This window comes from Heliangelus exortis, chromosome 5 (assembly GCF_036169615.1).
Source record: "Heliangelus exortis chromosome 5, bHelExo1.hap1, whole genome shotgun sequence".
Classification (NCBI taxonomy): domain Eukaryota; kingdom Metazoa; phylum Chordata; class Aves; order Apodiformes; family Trochilidae; genus Heliangelus; species Heliangelus exortis.
In genome coordinates, this window is record NC_092426.1 from 37,321,600 (window position 1) to 37,340,923 (window position 19,324).

Sequence of the window (19,324 nt, forward strand, 5' to 3'; positions counted from 1 at the left end):
TTTAAAAAAACTCCATCATCTCGAATCCAGAAGAAATACAAACCAACATGATCCTGGTGAGATCCCACCTGGAATACTGCATCCAGCTCTGCAGTCCTCAGTACAGGAAAGACATGGACCTGTTGGAGCAGGTCCAGAGGAGGGCAACAAAAATGATGAGAGAGATGGAATATCTCTCCTTTGAAGACAGGCTGAGAGAGCTGGGGTTGTTCAGCCTCCAACAAAACCTTATTGTGGTTTTACCAGTACTTAAAGAGGGCCTATAAGAAAGATAGGGATAAACCATCTTCCTTTAGGAAGTCTGGCTGCTATAGGACAAGGGGTAATGATTTTAAACTGGAAAAAGGGTAAACTTAGACTAGATATAAGAAAGAATTTTCTGCCAATGAGGGTGGTGAAATACTGGAACAGGTTGTCCAAGGATGTAGTAGATGCCCCCTACTAGGGAAAATTTAAGGTCAGGTTGAACAGGGTTCTGAAGAACTTGATGTAGTTGAAGGTGTCCCTGCTCACTGCAGGGGGGTTGGATAGATGACTGTTAAAGGTCTTTTCCAACACAAACAATTCCAGGATTTTCCTGCCTCCAACCCTGTAATTTTAAAGGAGGAACAGAGTTACCAACTCATCTCTGAACCAAACCCATTTTTACTGCTTAACTCAAAGCAGGGCTGCCCACATCCCAAGGAGATGTTCTCGGGCAGTTCCTTCTGGGGAAAAGCACTTGTTCCCACTCCCTCTCTGCCCAGAATTTTTGGTGAACAAATTTGTGAAACATTTCCCAAAATGTTTCATTGCAAATTTACCATTCCCTTGAAAAATTCTCCATTCAATCTAAATGTCAAAAAGCATCTGGCAATCTAAACAGGTCGAGTCTCCCTGGTGTGTCTTTTAGGGGATTGTTTGGGATTTTTGGTTTGTTTGTTTGTGGGGTTGTTTTTTTTTGGGGGTGGTGGTGTTTATTTTAAACAGCAGCAAACTCTGCTACCAATGGTCAGCAGACTTCACCTCTGATCCATCCCTGAGCCCAGAGAGCAGGTACTGGGTGGGTCCCCTCCCCCTGGAAAGGCTGCTAGAGGAAGCAGAGATTGCTGCTCCTGGCTTTGGGGGGTTTCTATAGCAACCCTGGGATGCAGCAGCACTCCTGTGGAAGGGTCCATCCCTTTCTCAGTGCCTGAGAGTAAGGAGGAAGCACAGAAGGATGAAGACAGCTTCACCCTGGATAGGATGGGGTGGATAAATGGAAGTGTTTGGGGTAAGGGCTCAGATCACAAGGCTCCTGTGGAATGACAGGGGATAAACAGGCACGTTGCTACCTGGCAGCTCGAGGGAGGATGCCATATCAGACCTATTACTACTGCCAGATCCTCAAATAGCAACTGTGGGACAAAGTGTCACGTTTCATCTCTGTTTGTCCCCAGGCTGTGGCAGCTGGCTACAGAGCAGTGGCCCACCCCCTTGTAACTTGAAGGCTGGATTAGCATATGGCTCTCTGGAGCAGTAACCAGAAACTCCGGGTACATCACAACAGCAGCTTGGCTCACAGGGAGCTGGCAACACCAAACATCAGCACTGCCCTGACAAGTTTTTCGATACCAAGTGTGACACAAGGTACAAAAAGTCACACGGGGACTGAAGCCAAGCATCCCACAGGATTCCCACTGGCCATCACAAGAGCCTCAACCTACCCCCCTTCTGGCAAAGGTGCCATTAGGCACCTCCCCAGCCAGCAGCTGAGCTCTTGGGGTCAAGGGCTGACACTCTGCCCTCCAACCATCTCACAGCACTCTAATGCTGCAGAGTCTTCAGCACAGACAACAGCACTTTTGGCAGAGACTCTCCCTCTGGTTTAATAAGCAGCTTTTCCACCCAGCTATTTTGAGGTTTTGTCCTATTTTTCTCCATTTTCTGTTAGGCAACAGGTTTGCTGCGGGTCTGGAGCTTCACAGCTCCCTCACTCTAGAAAATGTTATGTCCTCAGCTCTTTGCTGCCTGTAAAGATTTTAAATTAATTAGACATTTAAATTAATTAGACATTAATTAGCCCACACACACACCTGGGGTCTGGCTGATGGAAACTGCCTGGGAGTCAAGCTTACAAGGCTCGTATCCATTCTGCTAAGGACTTAAACCAGGGGAGTTTGGTTTGGCCACAGCTCCAGGTGATTTGTTTGCTTCTTCATCTCCTCTCCTGCCAAACCAAGTGAGCTGACAGCTGAACTGGATCAATACACAACCAGCCAGCAAAAAAACTCTATGTTTTAGGTAGAGTTTTCTTACAGAGACATGGATTCAACATGGAAGAGTCTCCAACGCTCAAAAAAAAGGGAAACCAAGCAAGAAAAAAATGTAGATATTTTTGCCCAGCTGTACAGCCAGGTGAAAATAGCTCAGATGGGTTAATACTGCACCTGGTCTACTAGAAAGGGTCTTTTCTGTCTGGAGTAGAATGCTGAGGATTCAGGGCTGGGCCCAACTGCTGCCAAGATGGGGAGAGAGCAATTGCTCCAAGACTGCACGACTGCTACCTGTGAATCTCATAGCCCAGCAGCCAACAGAGAACAGCAGAAAGGCCAGAGCCCCCTTAAATCCACCTCTGCAAACTGAAATATCAAAGTCAGGATTCTTTGGCCTAAGAATAAAGCACTCTTGCAAAGGGGATCTCCATTCTCTTGTCACAAATGCAAAGAGTTTGCTCTCTTGCCAGAAACTAGGACTGCATCAGCCTTCATCAACCCACTTCCCTGTCACAGTAATAAAAGCAAGGAGTGAAAAAAAGATGTATTTCATACTTCAGGCTTTCAGGCCTCAGTGCAGATTTGCTCCTTTCCCTCTAGGAGGTTTTAGAGTTAAAGCATCCTTGCTTCTTTCCAAGAGATGTGCTGTTGCTGGGGAAGTAAAGAGAGGGAAAAGCTTGGCCACTTTACATTACCTTTTTGGACACTTTCAGGACACTGAAACCTGGCTGGACAGCAGCTTGAGAATTTCAGTATCCCTGTACCCATTCAAGCTGCTTTTGGGATACAGCCCAATAGAATTGGTATTTTTGGTAGGGAAAACTCAGTGAAGAACTGTACCTGGGCAGAAGAGCAGAGCTTCACACAAACTGCACAGGTACCCAAAGATACCCTGGGTCTATAAAGAATGGACTGCTCCTGGTATCTACAGCTTTCTAAAGGCAACAGCCACTGTGGCATCTGAGCAAAGTGATCAATTAGTTAGGAAAATAAGCTCTGAAATAAGGCAGGAATACTTACAAATCCATCTTTCAAATTAAGATTTCATTGTCCAGGTAGTTATCAATTCTAATCTGGCCACAATAGTCATAAATCTTGCAAAGGTACCAGTTCAGAACAGCACTTTGTCTTGTTCACATCTACCAGAGCTGCCTCTGGCAATTTCTGTAATCCACTGACCCAAACCTTCCACTTTAAAGAGGAAGGAAAGAGCAAGGCAACATCATGCCTGGCAAAGTTACACACTGCTTATCCTAAATGTTGTTCTTCTAATGTGGTTTATATGCAGCTTAAGGTAAAGGGAAATAATTCTAAACTGATAATTCATTTTGTTGTGCAGCAATCTATCTATATAATAATGGAAAATTATGACTAAACTTTCCAAGAGACTCCACATGTGGACAGGCTGGAAGCCTTGCAGCTTATTTACCAAAATCTAAAGAGGTATTTGGGAGCAAACCAACAACCACTTCTGGAAAGGAAAAATCCTCACTGTCTCAGTTTCCAATGGGATTTACCCCTCAATTGTGTGAGACAGCTCCACATGTGCTGAGCAGACTCCTGGCTGAATTAAAACCCTTTCACTCATTTCCCTTTCTCCTCCTCTTCCTGCCTTTGCTGTGACACAAACTGTGGTTCACTGCCCAGCCTGTGCAGAACCTGACCTTTACATCCCTGGACACTTGGCCAAGGAGCCAGGAGAGGTACAACTCAGAAGTTAAGACAAATTAAGAGGCTTCCACTCAGCACTGCAAAGAAGCTGAGGGGTGAAACAGGGGGAGACAGTGAAATGAAGAGACCTTGGCTTGATTCTTCTGCACACAAGAAGCTGCTGCCCTGACAGCCAATATGCACCACACAGTAGCAGCAAAATAAAATTTGACCCAGACAGCTGTGCAGTTTTCTGGTTTTGAACACATCAGACCACTACTCACTTCTGAATATTATGTCCTATTATGTCTGAATATTATGATATGTCCTATAAGACAAGTGTAGCTCTTCACCAAGTGCTCATGGCAAAAAGCAGCAGGAGAAAACACTTAATAGATTCATCTTAACTTTCATCATATAGCTCTTTCTTTTATTGTCTCTCCCTTCCCATCTACAAACAAGGGCATTCTGAAATGGTACAGAACACAGGGGAATCTGAATAATTTGTTCTTCAAATGTACCATGCACACATAGAGCTAACCAAGGGGCTGTGTCTTGTGATGGCTACAGCCATTTCTGAGAGAAACCCAAAGAAACTCATTTCGGTAGATGTGGTTTATCTTGATTTCAGTAAAGCATTTGACACCGTCTCTCACAGCATCCTTGTAGATAAGTTGATCAAGTATGGGTTTGGTGATCAGGTAGTGAGGTGGATCAGGAACTGGTTGAAAGGAAGGAGTCAGAGAGTTGTAGTCAATGGGGCAGAATCTGGTTGGAGGTGTGTGACCAGTGGAGTCCCTCAGGGGTCGGTACTGGGACCGGTGTTGTTCAATATCTTCATCAACGACTTGGATGAGGGTATAGAATGTACCCTCAGCAAGTTTGCTGATGACACTAAGCTGGGAGGAGTGGCTGACACACCAGAAGGCTGTGCTGCCATTCAGAGAGACTTGGAGAGGCTGGAGAGTTGGGCAGGGAGAAACATGATGAAATTCAACAAGGGGAAGTGTAGAGTTTTGCATTTGGGGAAGAACAACACGATGTCCCAGTATAGGTTGGGGGCTGAGCTGCTGGAGAGCAGTGTAGGTGAAAGAGACCTGGGGGTCCTGGTAGACAAGAAGATGACCATGACCAACAATGTGCCCTTGTGGCCAAGAAGGCCAATGGCATCCTGGGGTGCATTAGAAAGGGTGTGGTTAGTAGGTCAAGAGAGGTTCTCCTCCCCCTCTATTCTGCATTGGTGAGGCCACACCTGGAGTATTGTGTCCAGTTCTGGGCCCCTCAGTTCAAGAAGGACAGGGAAGTGCTTGAAAGAGTCCAGCGCAGAGCTACTGAGATGATGAAGGGAGTGGAACATCTCCCTTATGAGGAAAGGCTGAGGGAGCTGGGTCTCTTTAGTTTGGAGAAAAGGAGACTGAGGGGTGACCTCATCAATGTTTTCAAATCTGTAAGGGGTGAGTGTCAGGGAGATGGAGTTAGGCTTTTCTCAGTGGTGACCAGTGATAGGACAAGGGGTAATGGGTGTAAATTGGAGCATAGGAGGTTCAAGTTGAATATCAGAAAAAAATTTTTTACTGTAAGGGTGACAGAGCCCTGGAACAGGCTGCCCAGGGGGGTTGTGGAGTCTCCTTCACTGGAGACATTCAAAACCCCCCTGGACACGTTCCTAGGGGATGTACTCTAGGGGGCCCTGCTCTGGCAGGGGGGGTTGGACTAGATGATCTTTCGAGGTCCCTTCCAACCCCTAGGATTCTATGATTTCACTTTATCTCAGAGAGGATTCCCTGTATTAAATCCATGTCTGCCTTAAGCAGGATTTGACATATGTAATGAGCTGTGATAGAGAGATGAAGGGGAGGGATGAATATGCAAGCTGAGACTGATCAACTGATACATGTGCTATGTAGCAAATACCAACTCCCCCAAGAAGGAAAACTCATGCAAAAAATCCCTGATTTGTATTAAGAGGGGGTGGGAATTGATGAGCAGAGCTAGAGAGATGCTTAAGCTTGCCAGAACATAGCAGAACAGTGTTTAAAAGACACTGCACATTGAACAGCATGAAGCACTCCTTTCCTGCTCTTATGGAAGAAAAAGTAGAGGCTGAACCCTCAAGCAGGCAAGTACCTCACATGAAGACAAGATTCCCAAAGAGCTCTCATGGCCAACTGAGAGCCAAGGAGAGAATAAAGAGAAACAATAAATAAATCAGTCACTAACCTATATAAGGCTTAAAAAACATCAGCAAACACAACACCAAAACAGATAAGCTGACTCAAGCTGTTTGAGCAGAATTTAAGTGGATAGACACTCCCCCCTCCCCCTTTTCTTTCCCCTTTTTTTAATGCTAGTCATTCTCAGAGGATTTTCTGAGTTTTGTTTGCCTTTTTGTTCCTAGGAAACAGAACGTCAACCAGCTACCAAAAGAAAAAAAAAAAAAAATGACAGAAGAGCATGGAAAAAGCAAAGAGAAAAAATAAAAGGAGGCCAGAGCATTGGTGCCACCACAAGAAGTAAAAATTCAGGACATTTCTGTCCCCCTCACTCTTCCCAAAAGATTCCCTTTGTTACTGCATTACCCTAACAGAGATGAAAATAGGCAACTTTGGGTTTATTTCAGTTGCCAGCTTAAGGAGAGGCAATTGCAGGCCAGTTTTAAGACCTTCAGTTTTCTATCCTCCATTGTCTTATCTCCCAAAACAACAAACAGCCTTTTGTGAAAGTGGTGGCTGAGAATATCTGCAGCTCTTGGTGCCTTTTTAGCCTTTATGGAAGACATGAAGAAAAGAACCCTCTGACACAAGCATCCCACCAAAGTGATGCCAAGGTCACACACTGCTGGAGTGAAAGCCTCACTGGGATCAAAGAAGAGGGGATAAAAGGTTCAAAACCTGGTCCTGTAAAACAGTTCTTTGGCACCCCTCTGGATTGGAAGGAGCTTGGGTTGTGTTGGGAACTCCTTTCAAGAGATTCAGAAAGTTCTCAGGAGAGTGAGTAACTCCGGGAAAGAGAAAATCCAGAAAATCCTAAATTACTTCAGGCAAACCAGATACCATAGTTAAGATCCTGCTCAAAGAATTCCAGAACTTCTCATGCACAATCCCTCATTCATATTTGTATTCCTGTTGTGGATGAAGTCAGGTTCCCTGGGGCAACTGTGCTGCTCTCAGCCAAATGGATGTAGGTGTGTTGAAAGTATTCTTAGGAAAAGACAGAGTTATTACGTAAATTCAGCTTTTAGGGGTAGGACAGACTGGAGGAGCAAAGCATCTGCTTGTCAGGATTGCAAAACCTCAGGAGATGAGAAAAGGGATGGGGAAATCACTGGAATACCTGGAGCACAGCTAAGATGACCAAGCTACAGGGTTATGAACCACTTGTGCATGCATGAGCCATACCCAGTCTGCTACGTTAAGTCTCAGGTCAGAGGCTTTGGTGTCCAGTAAATTCAAACAATTAGAAACAAAAACAAACAACATAAAGCAAAAGTACCAGAAATGCCAGGATTCTTGCAAATCAAGAGAAATAAACAAGAAAGTAATAAACATTAAAAAAAAAACCCAAAAAAAAACCAACAAACTGAACTAGCATCAACCTAGTAAGCTCTGCATCAATACCCCTCTCATGTTTTCACTCCTTAATTAATGCTAATTTTGTTAGAGAATGTCTTAGCTGCAGCAAATTATAACAGCATCACAGAACAGCCCAGCCATGGCAGAAATTCAGCAAGTCATAGAAGCTATTAAACTGTTACAAAACACATCTGGTGTATTCCATAGGTTTCCTGCCCAGGCCAGGAGATGCTACCACCAACAAGTAAGAACAGGAATTCCACTGTAAAGCCCAAAGGAAAGACATAACCTTTTAATTACCCAAAAGAATCCCCAGGTGATCTCATGCTTGATTAAATCAATGTTAGGCATGCACAAGCTCATCAGAGGACGTGGCTATTAAGAAAACTAATCTATCTTTAGCTATGCAAGAGCCCAAAACAGCTGTTTACTGCATTTGTTGTCTTCTCTGTGTCCTTGCCCTCTTCAAGAAAGAGGATATTTTTGTCAGAAAAGATGCAGGGATGTATTTGCCTGGCTGCAAGGAGTTCCTGCATAAGGGATGCAATGCAGCACAGACCTGGATCTCAAATTGTCTGCAGTTTAACAAACCACCCACTGACAGAAAAAGAGGCAACAGGCAGAAATTAAAAGACATGAAATTCCATTTGGACGCAAAGGAAAAATAAAAGGAAAAAACCCAAACACTTCACAGTCCCTTTAAAATTTTGGGGGGGGGGTTATATATTTTAAGATAAGTCTCATACCACAGCCCAGCAATTCCAACATGCTCTGCTCTCTAATGGGTGTGTGTCCATTGAGTGAGCTCTGCCTCCAACAATATTAGGATCTGGACCCAGATGTTTGATTTTGCTTAATATGAAACTCACAAAGCCACCACTCCAGGACTACTGCCCTCTCTTTAGCTCTTTTGCTGTTCATCAAAGCCTCCTGAATATTCCTATCTGGACTTACACCACAGCCCATAGATGTGCTGCACTCCAGAGAACCTACACCCATGAGGCTGTCAGCCTGGAATCTTTCTTGGTGTCTGGATGAGGAACAGGGCAAGTCCTGAATTGCAGGGCATATCCAAGAAGGCTTTTGTCAATTCACTGAAAGCATCACCTGCTCTGTTAGATACTCACTGGCTTGAGAACCACATGGAGTTTTTGTTTCAGTTCACCACACTACAGAGCATGGTTAAAAAGCCCAGAAAGCATTTAGCACCCAGCTTACAGCAAGAGGAAGGAGAAGAATTCCATTAAAAGGGCTCCCATTAAAACCTGACAGGTAAAATGCAATCCCTCTCCCTTGCCAATCACAGTGATGACTCTCATCATTCTCCAGTGCTAAAAGAAGAGCAAAAAGCCTCCCTGTAAAAGCCCATAGGGGAAACAGCCTGAATCTTTATGTTGATACAGTCCTGGTTTCTCTCTGCTTTGAAGATCATGGTTAGTGACTCACCCTGCTGGATAAGCAACGAGGCCAGTTCTGGGGTCGCAGGCTAATCCTCTGCCTCCTGACACAGTTATCCCCAACACCTTCTCCAAAGTCACCTAGGGCATATGAAAAAGAAAACATGTTATGAAAAAAAATGTTATGAAAAGAAAAAATGTTATGAAATGTAAGTGAAGTTCAACTGGACCCATACACAGATGCTGATGGGCTGGTTCACAATGGGAATTCTGGCCCTGGGAAGAAGCACAGATCCCAAAATTTCATGGACAAGCACTCAGATGCAGAAGCAGCCATGCTTAGCTTTCAATAGTAAAATTCAACAGTAAAATTCTGCTGGAGTACAGAGAAGGAGTTATCATTTCATTGATTACTTTGTCTGTGCCAGAGCATCACAAGTCATGGCAAGAAGCTGGGATGCATATTCACTGCCCATCGATTCCCATCCTCCCAGCAAGAGCAGAAAATCACTTTCTCAGGAACTCTTCCCCAGAAATTGTTTCAAGGTTGACTCATACTGTTTATCCCCTCTATCCAGTGACAGGCAGCTCATCCTGGTCCCAGCCCCATATTCCTAGAAATAGTTAATTTTTATCCAAGTTCTTGAAATGGAATTCACATCCAGTGAACCAGGGCATCCCTCCACAGGGATCTGGGTTCACAATCCCAAATATCCATGCCCCATGCAAAAGAGAGTAACCCAAAGTGTCTGACATCCCCCTGAGCAAAGATCTCAACTATTTTTAGGAAAAACACAACTGGGAAGAGCTACTTAGAAGACATAAAGCTTCACACCCAGGCCTCTGTGGCAAGCAGCTCAGAAAGCAAAAACAAAAGGGGAAGTTAGTAGGACAGACAGAGACAGCACAATATCTTGGGGAGCTCTCACTGGCACAGGAATCATCAGAACTTAGTGATTACTCCAAAGCTAAAGTTTGCAGTGGGATTACACTGCACAAAATCTGACACAACCTCTGAGCACAAACCAGTTTTCAGCCCTGGGGTTGTTTTGACCGACACAAAATTATTCTCTTTCCTTTAAATTTGCACAGCTTGATGCTATTTATTATATATTTAATGCATACATTCTTCCTCAGCATTGCTGTCCCTGCCAAACTCATGGATTTTACTGGGTCACAGCCTTCTGTTTTTAATTATCATCATCTAAGTTACATTTGGCTAAGGCCTTAAGGGCACAGGTGTGGCATAAGAATTTACTATTGTAAAAATGACTACCATCTTTAATAGCTGCCCTGAAGATGAACATCTTGTATTTAGACTCATATGTTGCACAAAAGGCAAGGGCAGGGCAGGTTCCCCACGCCATCCTGACCACAGGGCTTACCAGATTTGAGGAGTTTGGCTGCAGGGTGAAGAAACAAGGTCTCACTGAGCTCATGGCCCAGGCTACTAGAGAAGGTGACAGAAGTAACTCCACATGGGTGCCACTGCTTAAAGTGAGCCATCCATGCTCCTGCTAGGTCCAATCTGGCCTGCCTTCAAGCCAGTGACATGGAGAGAGTCATAGTTTTTATATCCCTGTCTCTGGAACAACTTGGTCTTTTGAGCAGCCAGACAGAGAGGGACCTGGGAGTCTGGATTGCCAGGAAGCTGAAGAGGAGCCAGCAGTGTGCCCAGGTGGCCAAGAAGGCCAATGGCATCCTGGGCTGGCTCAGGAACAGCGTGGCCAGCAGGTCCAGGGAAGGGATTCTGCCCCTGTGCTCAGCCCTGGGGAGGCCACAGCTTGAGTCCTGTGTCCAGTTCTGGGCCCCTCAGCTCAGGAAGGAGATTGAGGTGCTGGAGCAGGTCCAGAGAAGAGCAAGGAGGCTGGGAAGGGATCCAGCACAAGTCCTGTGAGGAAGGGCTGAGGGAGCTGGGGGTGTTGAGGCTGGAGAAGAGGAGGCTCAGGGGAGACCTCATCACTCTCTCCAACTCCCTGAAAGGAGGTTGGAGCCAGGGGGGGGTTGGGCTCTTTTCCCAGGCAACTCTCAGCAAGACAAGAGGGCACAAGAGGTCTCAAGTTGTGCCAGGGGAGGTTTAGGTTGGACATTAGAAAGAATTTCTTTAGGGAGAGGGTGATCAGCCATTGGAATGGGCTGCCCAGGGAAGGGGTGGATTCTCCATGCCTGGAGATATTTCAAAAGAGCCTGGATGTGGCACTCAGTGCCATGGGCTGGGAACTGCAGCGGGAGTGGATCAAGGGTTGGACTTGATGATCTCTGAGGTCCCTTCCAACCCAGCCAATTCCATGATTCTATGATTTTCCCCTTTCCTTGCAAAATGAGTATCTCTGGAAACATGACTTTTACGAAACTCCACTGAGTTTTTGTTAACTGTAAGAACATACAATTAAAAAGGCATTTAAAAATCCACCAGTAAAGAAAGGAAATAGTTTGGTTGCAGCTTAAAGTTGGAACAAAAATGCTGGGGGAGGGGGGGGGGGAGTCTATGAGGTTATCTCTCTTCCAGGCTCATTAACACTACCTCAAACCACACTTTTTTTTAAAGCAGCTCCACAAACTCAGAGAAAGAAAAATGCAATGCTTCTGCTGCTAAGATTCCAGATCATATCAGCAGCTTCCAATCCATCAAACAAGAAGAGGTTTAAATTCCTACAGAAACCACATTCTTGACAGTGAAGGAGGAAATGGAAGAGACATGTGCCATTCAAGTGCTCCAATCTAGATAAGGAACCAATTACTTGATGTTGTCAGCAAGCATCAGTTTAGCAATGCTGTGCTTAAAGGGCTGCTCAGCACAGGCTTTAGCTCAGGGTAGCTGGAACTGCAGCTATCTTGAATGGCACTACTTGACCTTGGCTATGCAGCTATTCAGCAGCAATTCAGCAACCTACTTTCACCACCAGGTACATTTTTGCTCTGCAAAGGATGTATCTCAAGCCTCTCAGTGTGCAGCCTTACACCATGGCTGAGCTGATCTTACAGCTGCCAGGCCTGGAGGGGACAGATCATTCCTTCCTCACCCCAGTGACACTCCCCAAAGTGTCCCTTGACCAGCATTGACATGGCAACTGCCTTCCCAGCAGGCCAAATCAGCAGAAAGTAGTTCTTGTTTTGTGTTTGCCAGCCTGGCAAAGGGACACAGGGAGCTAGCTCACAGTCAGGGAAAAGAAAAATTGCCCTCTTTCATTGGCAAGTCCAGATGAACCTCCAAAACCTACCCTGCACTTAGTAGTGTGGAAAAATCTGCCCTCTCCTAATCTTTAAGAGGGAGAGACATGGAGCAAGAGGGGTAACTCGTTCATCTTGGCCCTCTCACCCAACCAAGAGTGAAATGTCACACTTGCTCCAGCATCCTCTCTCTCATTCCAGGGTCTGTGGAAGCCCCATGCTGCTCTGCCAAGAGATGGCTTGTGGCAATGCCAGGAGGTGGAAAGTCTGCCTTCCTCCTATGGGCAGCACACAGCTTGACACAAAGAGAGTAGCTCAGGCTTCAGGTCCAATTATTCTACTGCCAGTGAGCATCTTCTGGCTTCCAACAGATCACTCGTTCCATTAGAAAAAGGCAATATCACAGCCATACCATTGGTGTTAACAGACCTGGTGCTACAGAAATAGATACCAGTGTCCACAACTAACTTTCTGGAAAAGAATCCCCCTCTTTTGGTCTTAAGACTTAGCTTTAAAACCTTCCTAATGTAAAGGATCTGAAAGGCAGCCCCGTGAGCCTATCCAGTGGATGCTCTTACAACACCTCCACGTGATAATCACTGAGTGTGAGAAACAACTTGCTTCAAAAAAGCACACATGCACATTTAAAGTTTGGGCTTTTGACACCACCCTGACCACAGCACACCACAGCTTTTTCCCATGACCAACCTCCAGGCTAGGTGACATCAGGGCAGAAGTCACTCATCACAAAGCTTGACAGGATGCAAAACATTTCTGAGAGGAAAAACAATATGCAACAAAGAGTACAAACTGGATTCCTCTCAACTTGCAAGATAAAATAAAGAAATATTAATACAATTAATTAGGGCAGGAGTACACCCACTTTAGCTTCCTGATCTGGAATTCAGATTTCTCAACAAAGGGCAAAATTGTCAGTTTAGCTCTGCCATGTTCCCACTCCTGAAATTCCAACTTACAAGAAGGTACCTCATGTGGCAGTCCTACACAGCCATAACCACTGCCATGGTACTTCACAGAATGTTTAGGTTGGAAGAGATCTCCAAGATCATGCAGTCCAACCTTTGACTAACACCACAGTCAACCACTTAACCATCTCCTTAAGGACCAGGTCCAAATGCCTTTTAAATGCCTCCAGGGATGGTGACTCCACCATGTCCTGGGCCATTCCAATGCCTGACAACCCTCTCAGTGAAAAAATATTTCCTAACATCCAGCCTAAACCTCCCCTGGCACAGCTTCCATCCATTCCCTCTGATCCTATCGCAGTTCACTAAGGAGCAGAGGCTGTTTTCCTCCTTGATCCAACCTCCCTTGAGGTAGTCAGAGCAATAATGTCTCCTCTCAGCCTCCTCCAGACCAAACACCCCCAGCTCCCTCAGCTGCTCCTCACAGGACTTGTGCTCCAGGCCCTTCAGGAGCTTTGTTGCCCTTCTCTGGACACTCCCCAGCACTTCCATGTCCCTCTTGGAGTGAGGTGCCCAGAACTGAACACAGGACTCCAGATGCAGCCTCACCAGAGCTGAGTACAGAGGGATGGTCACCTCCCTGTTCCTGCTGGCCACCGAGTTCCTAATGGAAGCCAGGATGCCATCGGCCTTCTTGGCCACCTGCGCACGCACTGTTGACTCACAGTAAGTCAACAATCAACCAATATCAGCACAACCCAATCAGAAGTAAATCCCCTGACATCTCTTCCCAAGTCTTAACTGAGTCTAGAATAGGAGCTTGAGAGCCCCTGAGCAGATCTGAGACACTCTGTTCCCTACAAACAACTCCCACGCTGGTCCAGTTTGCTCCCCACAGCCCTCGGCCATGTCACTGCCTGCTCAGGCCCTCACAGGCAGCCCAGGGGCCACCTCACCGCCCTCATCCCAGCCTGGAAACAACTGCAAGATTAAACCCCTCATTTTCTGTGCCTAAATTAGAGGCACAGGAGAGGAGGCCAGCTACCCACATTTGTTATTTCATCTTGAGGCTTCTATTAATAGTATTTGGCACTTTCAGGCAGGGTTCTCTGTGTGATTTGCAGCATTACTGAGCTGATCCACGCGCTCCCTGCAGCTCGCCTTGTGCTACCTGGAACCACCCCGTCTCCCTTCTTTTAAGGCCAACTTTTTTTTTCAAAGTTGGAGGCACTCTGAGGCACCAAAACCAGAATCAGTGGTGATGCTAACATCTGGTGTGCAAAACCTGATATTCACCCATTTTACAGGCTCAAAGCTAGATTTGGCTACTTGGAGTTAAACAAACACACAAAGACGTTTTAGTGCCTCAGCAGATCTTACTCCGTTCCCACCACATCAGATCCCAGGGTCATCTAATAGTTCCAACACCTTGTAGGGCCAGCAGAGTCCTAAATTTCAGGACTCGAGGTACAGGTATTCCTAGCAGCCAGGCCTCCCCAGGGAGAGGAGCCTTGCTGCAGCCCAATCCCACCTGGAAGTCAAAAGGCACATCTGAGACCAGCCCTTGCTTTCTTCAGGCACTGCCCCATGAAGCAAAGAGGGAAAAGCTCCCACTTGCATAACAAAGCCATGCCACCTCTCCCATACTGCTGAGATGCAGATATTACTTTTGGAAAGGCTGCTCTAAACAGATCCTCCCAGCCTTGGGTTTTTTCTTTTCAGGAAACAAGATGCGTGACCAGCTGGTCCCAGCTCTCAGAGACCAAGTTTTATACTTGCACAAACTCTTTTTGTTGTTTTGAGGAAGCTACCACAAGCAATTGTTCCCACATGTTACAAAGACAACACAGAAATCCTTGAAGGATCAGCCCCCTGAAAACACTCTCCATCCCATCATTTGCATCCCTTTGGGACTGTCTGCACTGCAAAGCCACACAGGAGGTAACAGGAGGCAAAGGATGTGGCCTGCTCATCTTGGCAGCTCACTGTTAGAAAACAGTAGTAAACACACCCAGGGCTGTAATAATTTCCACCAAAATGGGTGCCAAAGGGGACAACATAGACACTGTGCCAGTCCTGCCTGACTGGAGCTCACAGGAGCTCTCCCTGCAGCTGCACTGTGCTACTGCTGAGTAGTAGAGAGCTTCTGTGTTTATGCCTGCTTGCACACCAGCAGACTTCTGTGGTCTGGCTTAAAGTAAGAGAGGAAAAGAAAACTTCAAGAGAAAGTAATTTTTAACACCAGGCATCCCTGAAAGAGTTTCAACTGCAGGCTGAATGATGCTGCTGCTGCTCAGCCCATCACCCTCCCCAGGCCACAGAAAGACTAAGCTGGAGTTCAGTAGTATTCCAGCTCCTCTTCTCTATATTCATGTTCATACCATGTTCCAGAAATTAAAGAGCCCATTGCCTCATCTCTTGTCATCAAATAATATTCACGTTCTCTCCTGGGCCCAAGAACTTAGCATTCTCTACAAATGCAATTTTTTCAAGCACAGATATAAAGAAGCAAAACATTTGAGAAGATCTACCCAGCTCTGCAGTGCTCAACGAGGCCACCAAAAGAAAATGAGTGTCACTGCACAGGGCTGTCCTCATGTCCCAGTATCTGCCACATCAGGGAGGAGGCTAAAGCCTGGAAAAAACATGTCCAACAAGTAGGTGTGTCTATTTCAGACTTTACAAGATTGGTCATCTTGGATCAGACACCAGTATCAAGCCCTGGTTCCTGCTTCTATTTGCAGCCATAAGTGAAGGAGAAAAGTCAGGAAGAACAGTGTATGGACAAATGTATGGATAAAGTTTAAGAGCAGGGAAAGCAAATTTGATTCTTTCTTACCTCCTGTCAAACTCCCAGTCTCAAGATAGATATTCTCAGTTTTTAGCCTACTTCAGTGGAGTTCTCTACCATGAACTCATCCACTGTGTCTGCAAAAACAGTGTTCACAGTATCTTTTGGCAAGGAACTTCACATCTTGCAAGAAGAACCATCTTTCATTGCTTGCTTTAAACCTCACTCTTAGTTTCATTTGATGGGCCCTGGGTTCTTGTATGGGAAGAGAGTGAGCAGCCAGTTCCCACCTCCCATCTTTGGGTAACTCATGATTTTGTAAGGATCTGTGCTATCACTGCTAAGTCATCTGTGTTCCAAGTACAAGGATCTTCACTCTATTTCATATCTTTGATCAGCTTTTGTATCTGATGCTCTTCTGTGAGCCATCTTCCAGGTTCATTATATCCTTCCCAAGATAAGCAATGAAACACCAAGACTACATACAGCTTTCAAGGTGTGGTCACAGCAAGCATTTACAGAGCAGAAGAATACAGTCTTCTAGTTTATTCTCCATTCTTTTTTCTTGTTAACACCTTACACAAGCCTTCTTGACATCTAAGATCATTTACAGACAGCATCAAAGAGGTCTCCCTCCTCAACAAAGTCACAGATTAGAACTCCTGCTGCTTTGCACCTGGAAACTTATCCCCCATTTCCTCATCTTTGCTTCCCTGCGGAATGGGAAATCCTACTCTTGAATCAACAGTTTGATTTCAACTTCCTCCTTCCTCCCCATGCCTTTGTAAGCACTTACTTATGAACACGAGCATCCTCAGAGGGAGTTCTTGCAGCACAATAATTCCCTCCCACTCCAGAATGGCTACTTCAATAAATGTCCCCATGAAGACAAGTTCTACTTTAAAAGCCTTCCCCTGGGCCTGTGTATAATACAGTTAACATTTGAAGCCATTTAATTAACTAAAGGCATGGAGTCAGCATGAAAAGACAACATCCATCAGAGTTCATCTATCATGCACTGCACAATGTGCCTGCCCTCATCCCTGTCCTGCCTGAATTAATCTGCCTGAATATGGGCATATTAATAATGCATGTGCAAAGGCACACGTTCCTGAGAAAGTGGTGCAGACAGAAATCCCAGAGATACATAACCCATGAGGGTTCCTTTGGAAAGCCTTTCCTAAGGAGTGGCTACATAATCATCTCTTCTGTCGCCTTAAAAAAAAAACCAAACCACCCTTTTACACTTGACTTGAGACCCCAATACTCTTCAGCCCTGGAAATACACTGACCCAGGGAGCTCCAAAATCAGGCTCAAGTTTCACAACAGCACTGTGCTTTTCACGTCCATCTCCCTCCACTCTGCTCCCTGAGTTTTCAGCACTGCTGCCCAGCCTCCAAGGTGATTTTTTGTGCTGCAACCCAGCAAAGTCAGAGCAGTGCACAGGGTACGTGAAAACGCATCCTGGCTGCACATTGTCAGCGTCAGCACTGAAGAAGTGGCTGTCTATTTCTTACAGAAGTGAAATTTGATAGGGGGTGCCAAATCTCACAGCTGGCCCTGTTTGTACATCTCTTCTGCTGCCCCTGAGCCCCTCTGCAAAAAGAACACGTTCGGCCTCCGGGGACCGGCACACGCTGCTGCAGGCTCTAATCCACCGTCTGAACACTCTGTCTGATCTCCTGTTACTGCTGCAGAAAAACAAAGGTTTGAAGTTTTACATTTAACACTGCTGTGCTTCGTTTGGCACATTAAACACAGAACAGTAATTACAGTATACTATTCTACTTAAGGGGCTGTCAGCATTTCCACTGCAAAGCCTTCATGTCAGGGATTTATAACACAGCTGTGAAATATTCATTTTGCACTTGAGCTTGACATGCAAAGGTCTGGCTTTGGCCCAAATTCCTCTGCCTATTTGTTTTTTTTTGGGAGTTGGGGGTTTTGTTGTTTGTCTGGCAGGGGGAGGGGTTGAAGAAGGGTGGATGGAATTAACTGCAGGGGACTTTTGACTTAGAAAAGCACACAAACATAAAAACCACTCAGCTCCACAGTTGCTTTCTGTCCCTCACCTGCCAAATGCCTCCCCCTGGTTTTAGAATATGCATTTTAATTTTCCTTTTTTAATTTTTTTTTTTTTTAAAGAGGCTTTTCTATCCTTTGCCTCCTCTCCAGCCTGAGCCTTCTGCCCCTCAGCATCCTGTGCTGGCAGAAAGTAGGGTCCTGATAAGCCTGGAGACTGGAAATATTCCACCTGCAGAAGGAACTGTAGTAAGCTGAGCTGCAACACACAACCAATTCAGAACATCTCTGGCTTGACAGAGCAGTCTCTGTGTCTCTCACAGTCAGTCTCACAAGCCTTGCTCACTGCCATCCTTGCAGACTCAAACCAATTGCCTAACTGACTCTCCAGGAATTACTCCAAGACCATCAAAACTGGTTTCATGCAATCCACCACACAAAACTGTTGCAACATTTCAAGAGGCTCAATTTAAACCATTCATTGAGTGACAGGATTCAGAGCTGTGTAGCTTTGCCTGACCAGTGAACAAGTCCTCAGATTTTAATAAAATTTTTTTTTAAAAAATCAAACACTTGACCAGGTCATCATCAACTGCAACAAGAAGTTACCAATTTTAGGCACTGTAATGTCAGTATAACCACTTCAACAACACCAGGGCACAATCTCCCACAACACAAATCATGAATTGCATACCTTGGCATGAGAGAGGCAAGGGTAGAAACTGACCTGCCCGAAGGTTTTGAATCACAGAGTTATGGGATGCATTATATTACATTTCTAAACCTACACAAAAGGAGATGGGGGATGGGGGGGTGTTCTGATGGAAAAGCTGAGCCTTGGTTCTAATGGCTCTGCCAGGTGTCACTACAATGGTTGTACAGGGGGGTGGATTAAAAATGATCCAGGCAGCTGAGAGAACAAAACAGAGATGGAGGTGGAAGAAAGGGAACATGAGAAACCCAAGGTCCCTGCAGGCTGTCTCTCCTCGTGCTCCTGCACACAGCCTGCCTGTGTGCGTGTGTTCAGCCCTCTCTCCACGGAGCCTCTCTCCCCTCTTGGCCTCCCCACCATGCTGGCTGCTCCAGTCCCATTCCAGCTGTCAGGACTGCATTCCTGACCCATCATCCCCAGCTGTCAGGGGCTACGTGCCGAATCTGCACTCTGCCTTCTTCTTCATGCACCTGGAGTAAGGCAGGGAGACCATAAATACCACGGCATATCCCTGGGGAAGTGGGTGGCAGGCTATTAAAAGCCCCTCTACCAGAGTGAGGGAACTCAGAGCTGACAGTAGCACAGGTGTCCCTACAGCCTGTAAAAGAGCATCCATAAAGAGTTAATGTCCTACCAGCTTCTACAGCATGACATGGCCATCATTAAATAATCACCTTCTGGTTCTTGGCTTAACACCAGCCTGATCCCCCAGTTTTCCCTTCCTCACCCCCACACCGAGGTCCAATTTCTCCTAAAATACTGCAGGGATGAGGAGAGGCAAACATTATAACCTTATCAACCCTGGCTAAAGACAGGGTGAGCAGCAACTTCTCCCATTCAGCCATCAT

At 45.8% G+C, this 19,324-nt stretch overlaps 1 protein-coding gene across 8 annotated transcripts in view; it reads right to left on the reverse strand.

Annotated features, from left to right (window-relative positions):
* MAPKBP1 (mitogen-activated protein kinase binding protein 1) overlaps positions 1 to 19,324 on the reverse strand; it is a 106,790-nt gene that overhangs the window by 66,605 nt on the left and 20,861 nt on the right. For 7 of the 8 annotated variants that reach the window (XM_071744666.1, XM_071744667.1, XM_071744674.1 and 4 more), the window contains exon 3: positions 8,903 to 8,994. In XM_071744666.1, coding sequence (XP_071600767.1) covers positions 8,903 to 8,994 — 92 coding nt within the window. Of the gene's footprint in view, positions 1 to 8,674; positions 8,812 to 8,902; positions 8,995 to 19,324 lie in introns of all 8 variants that reach the window. The other variant, XM_071744668.1, reaches the window with a different exon arrangement.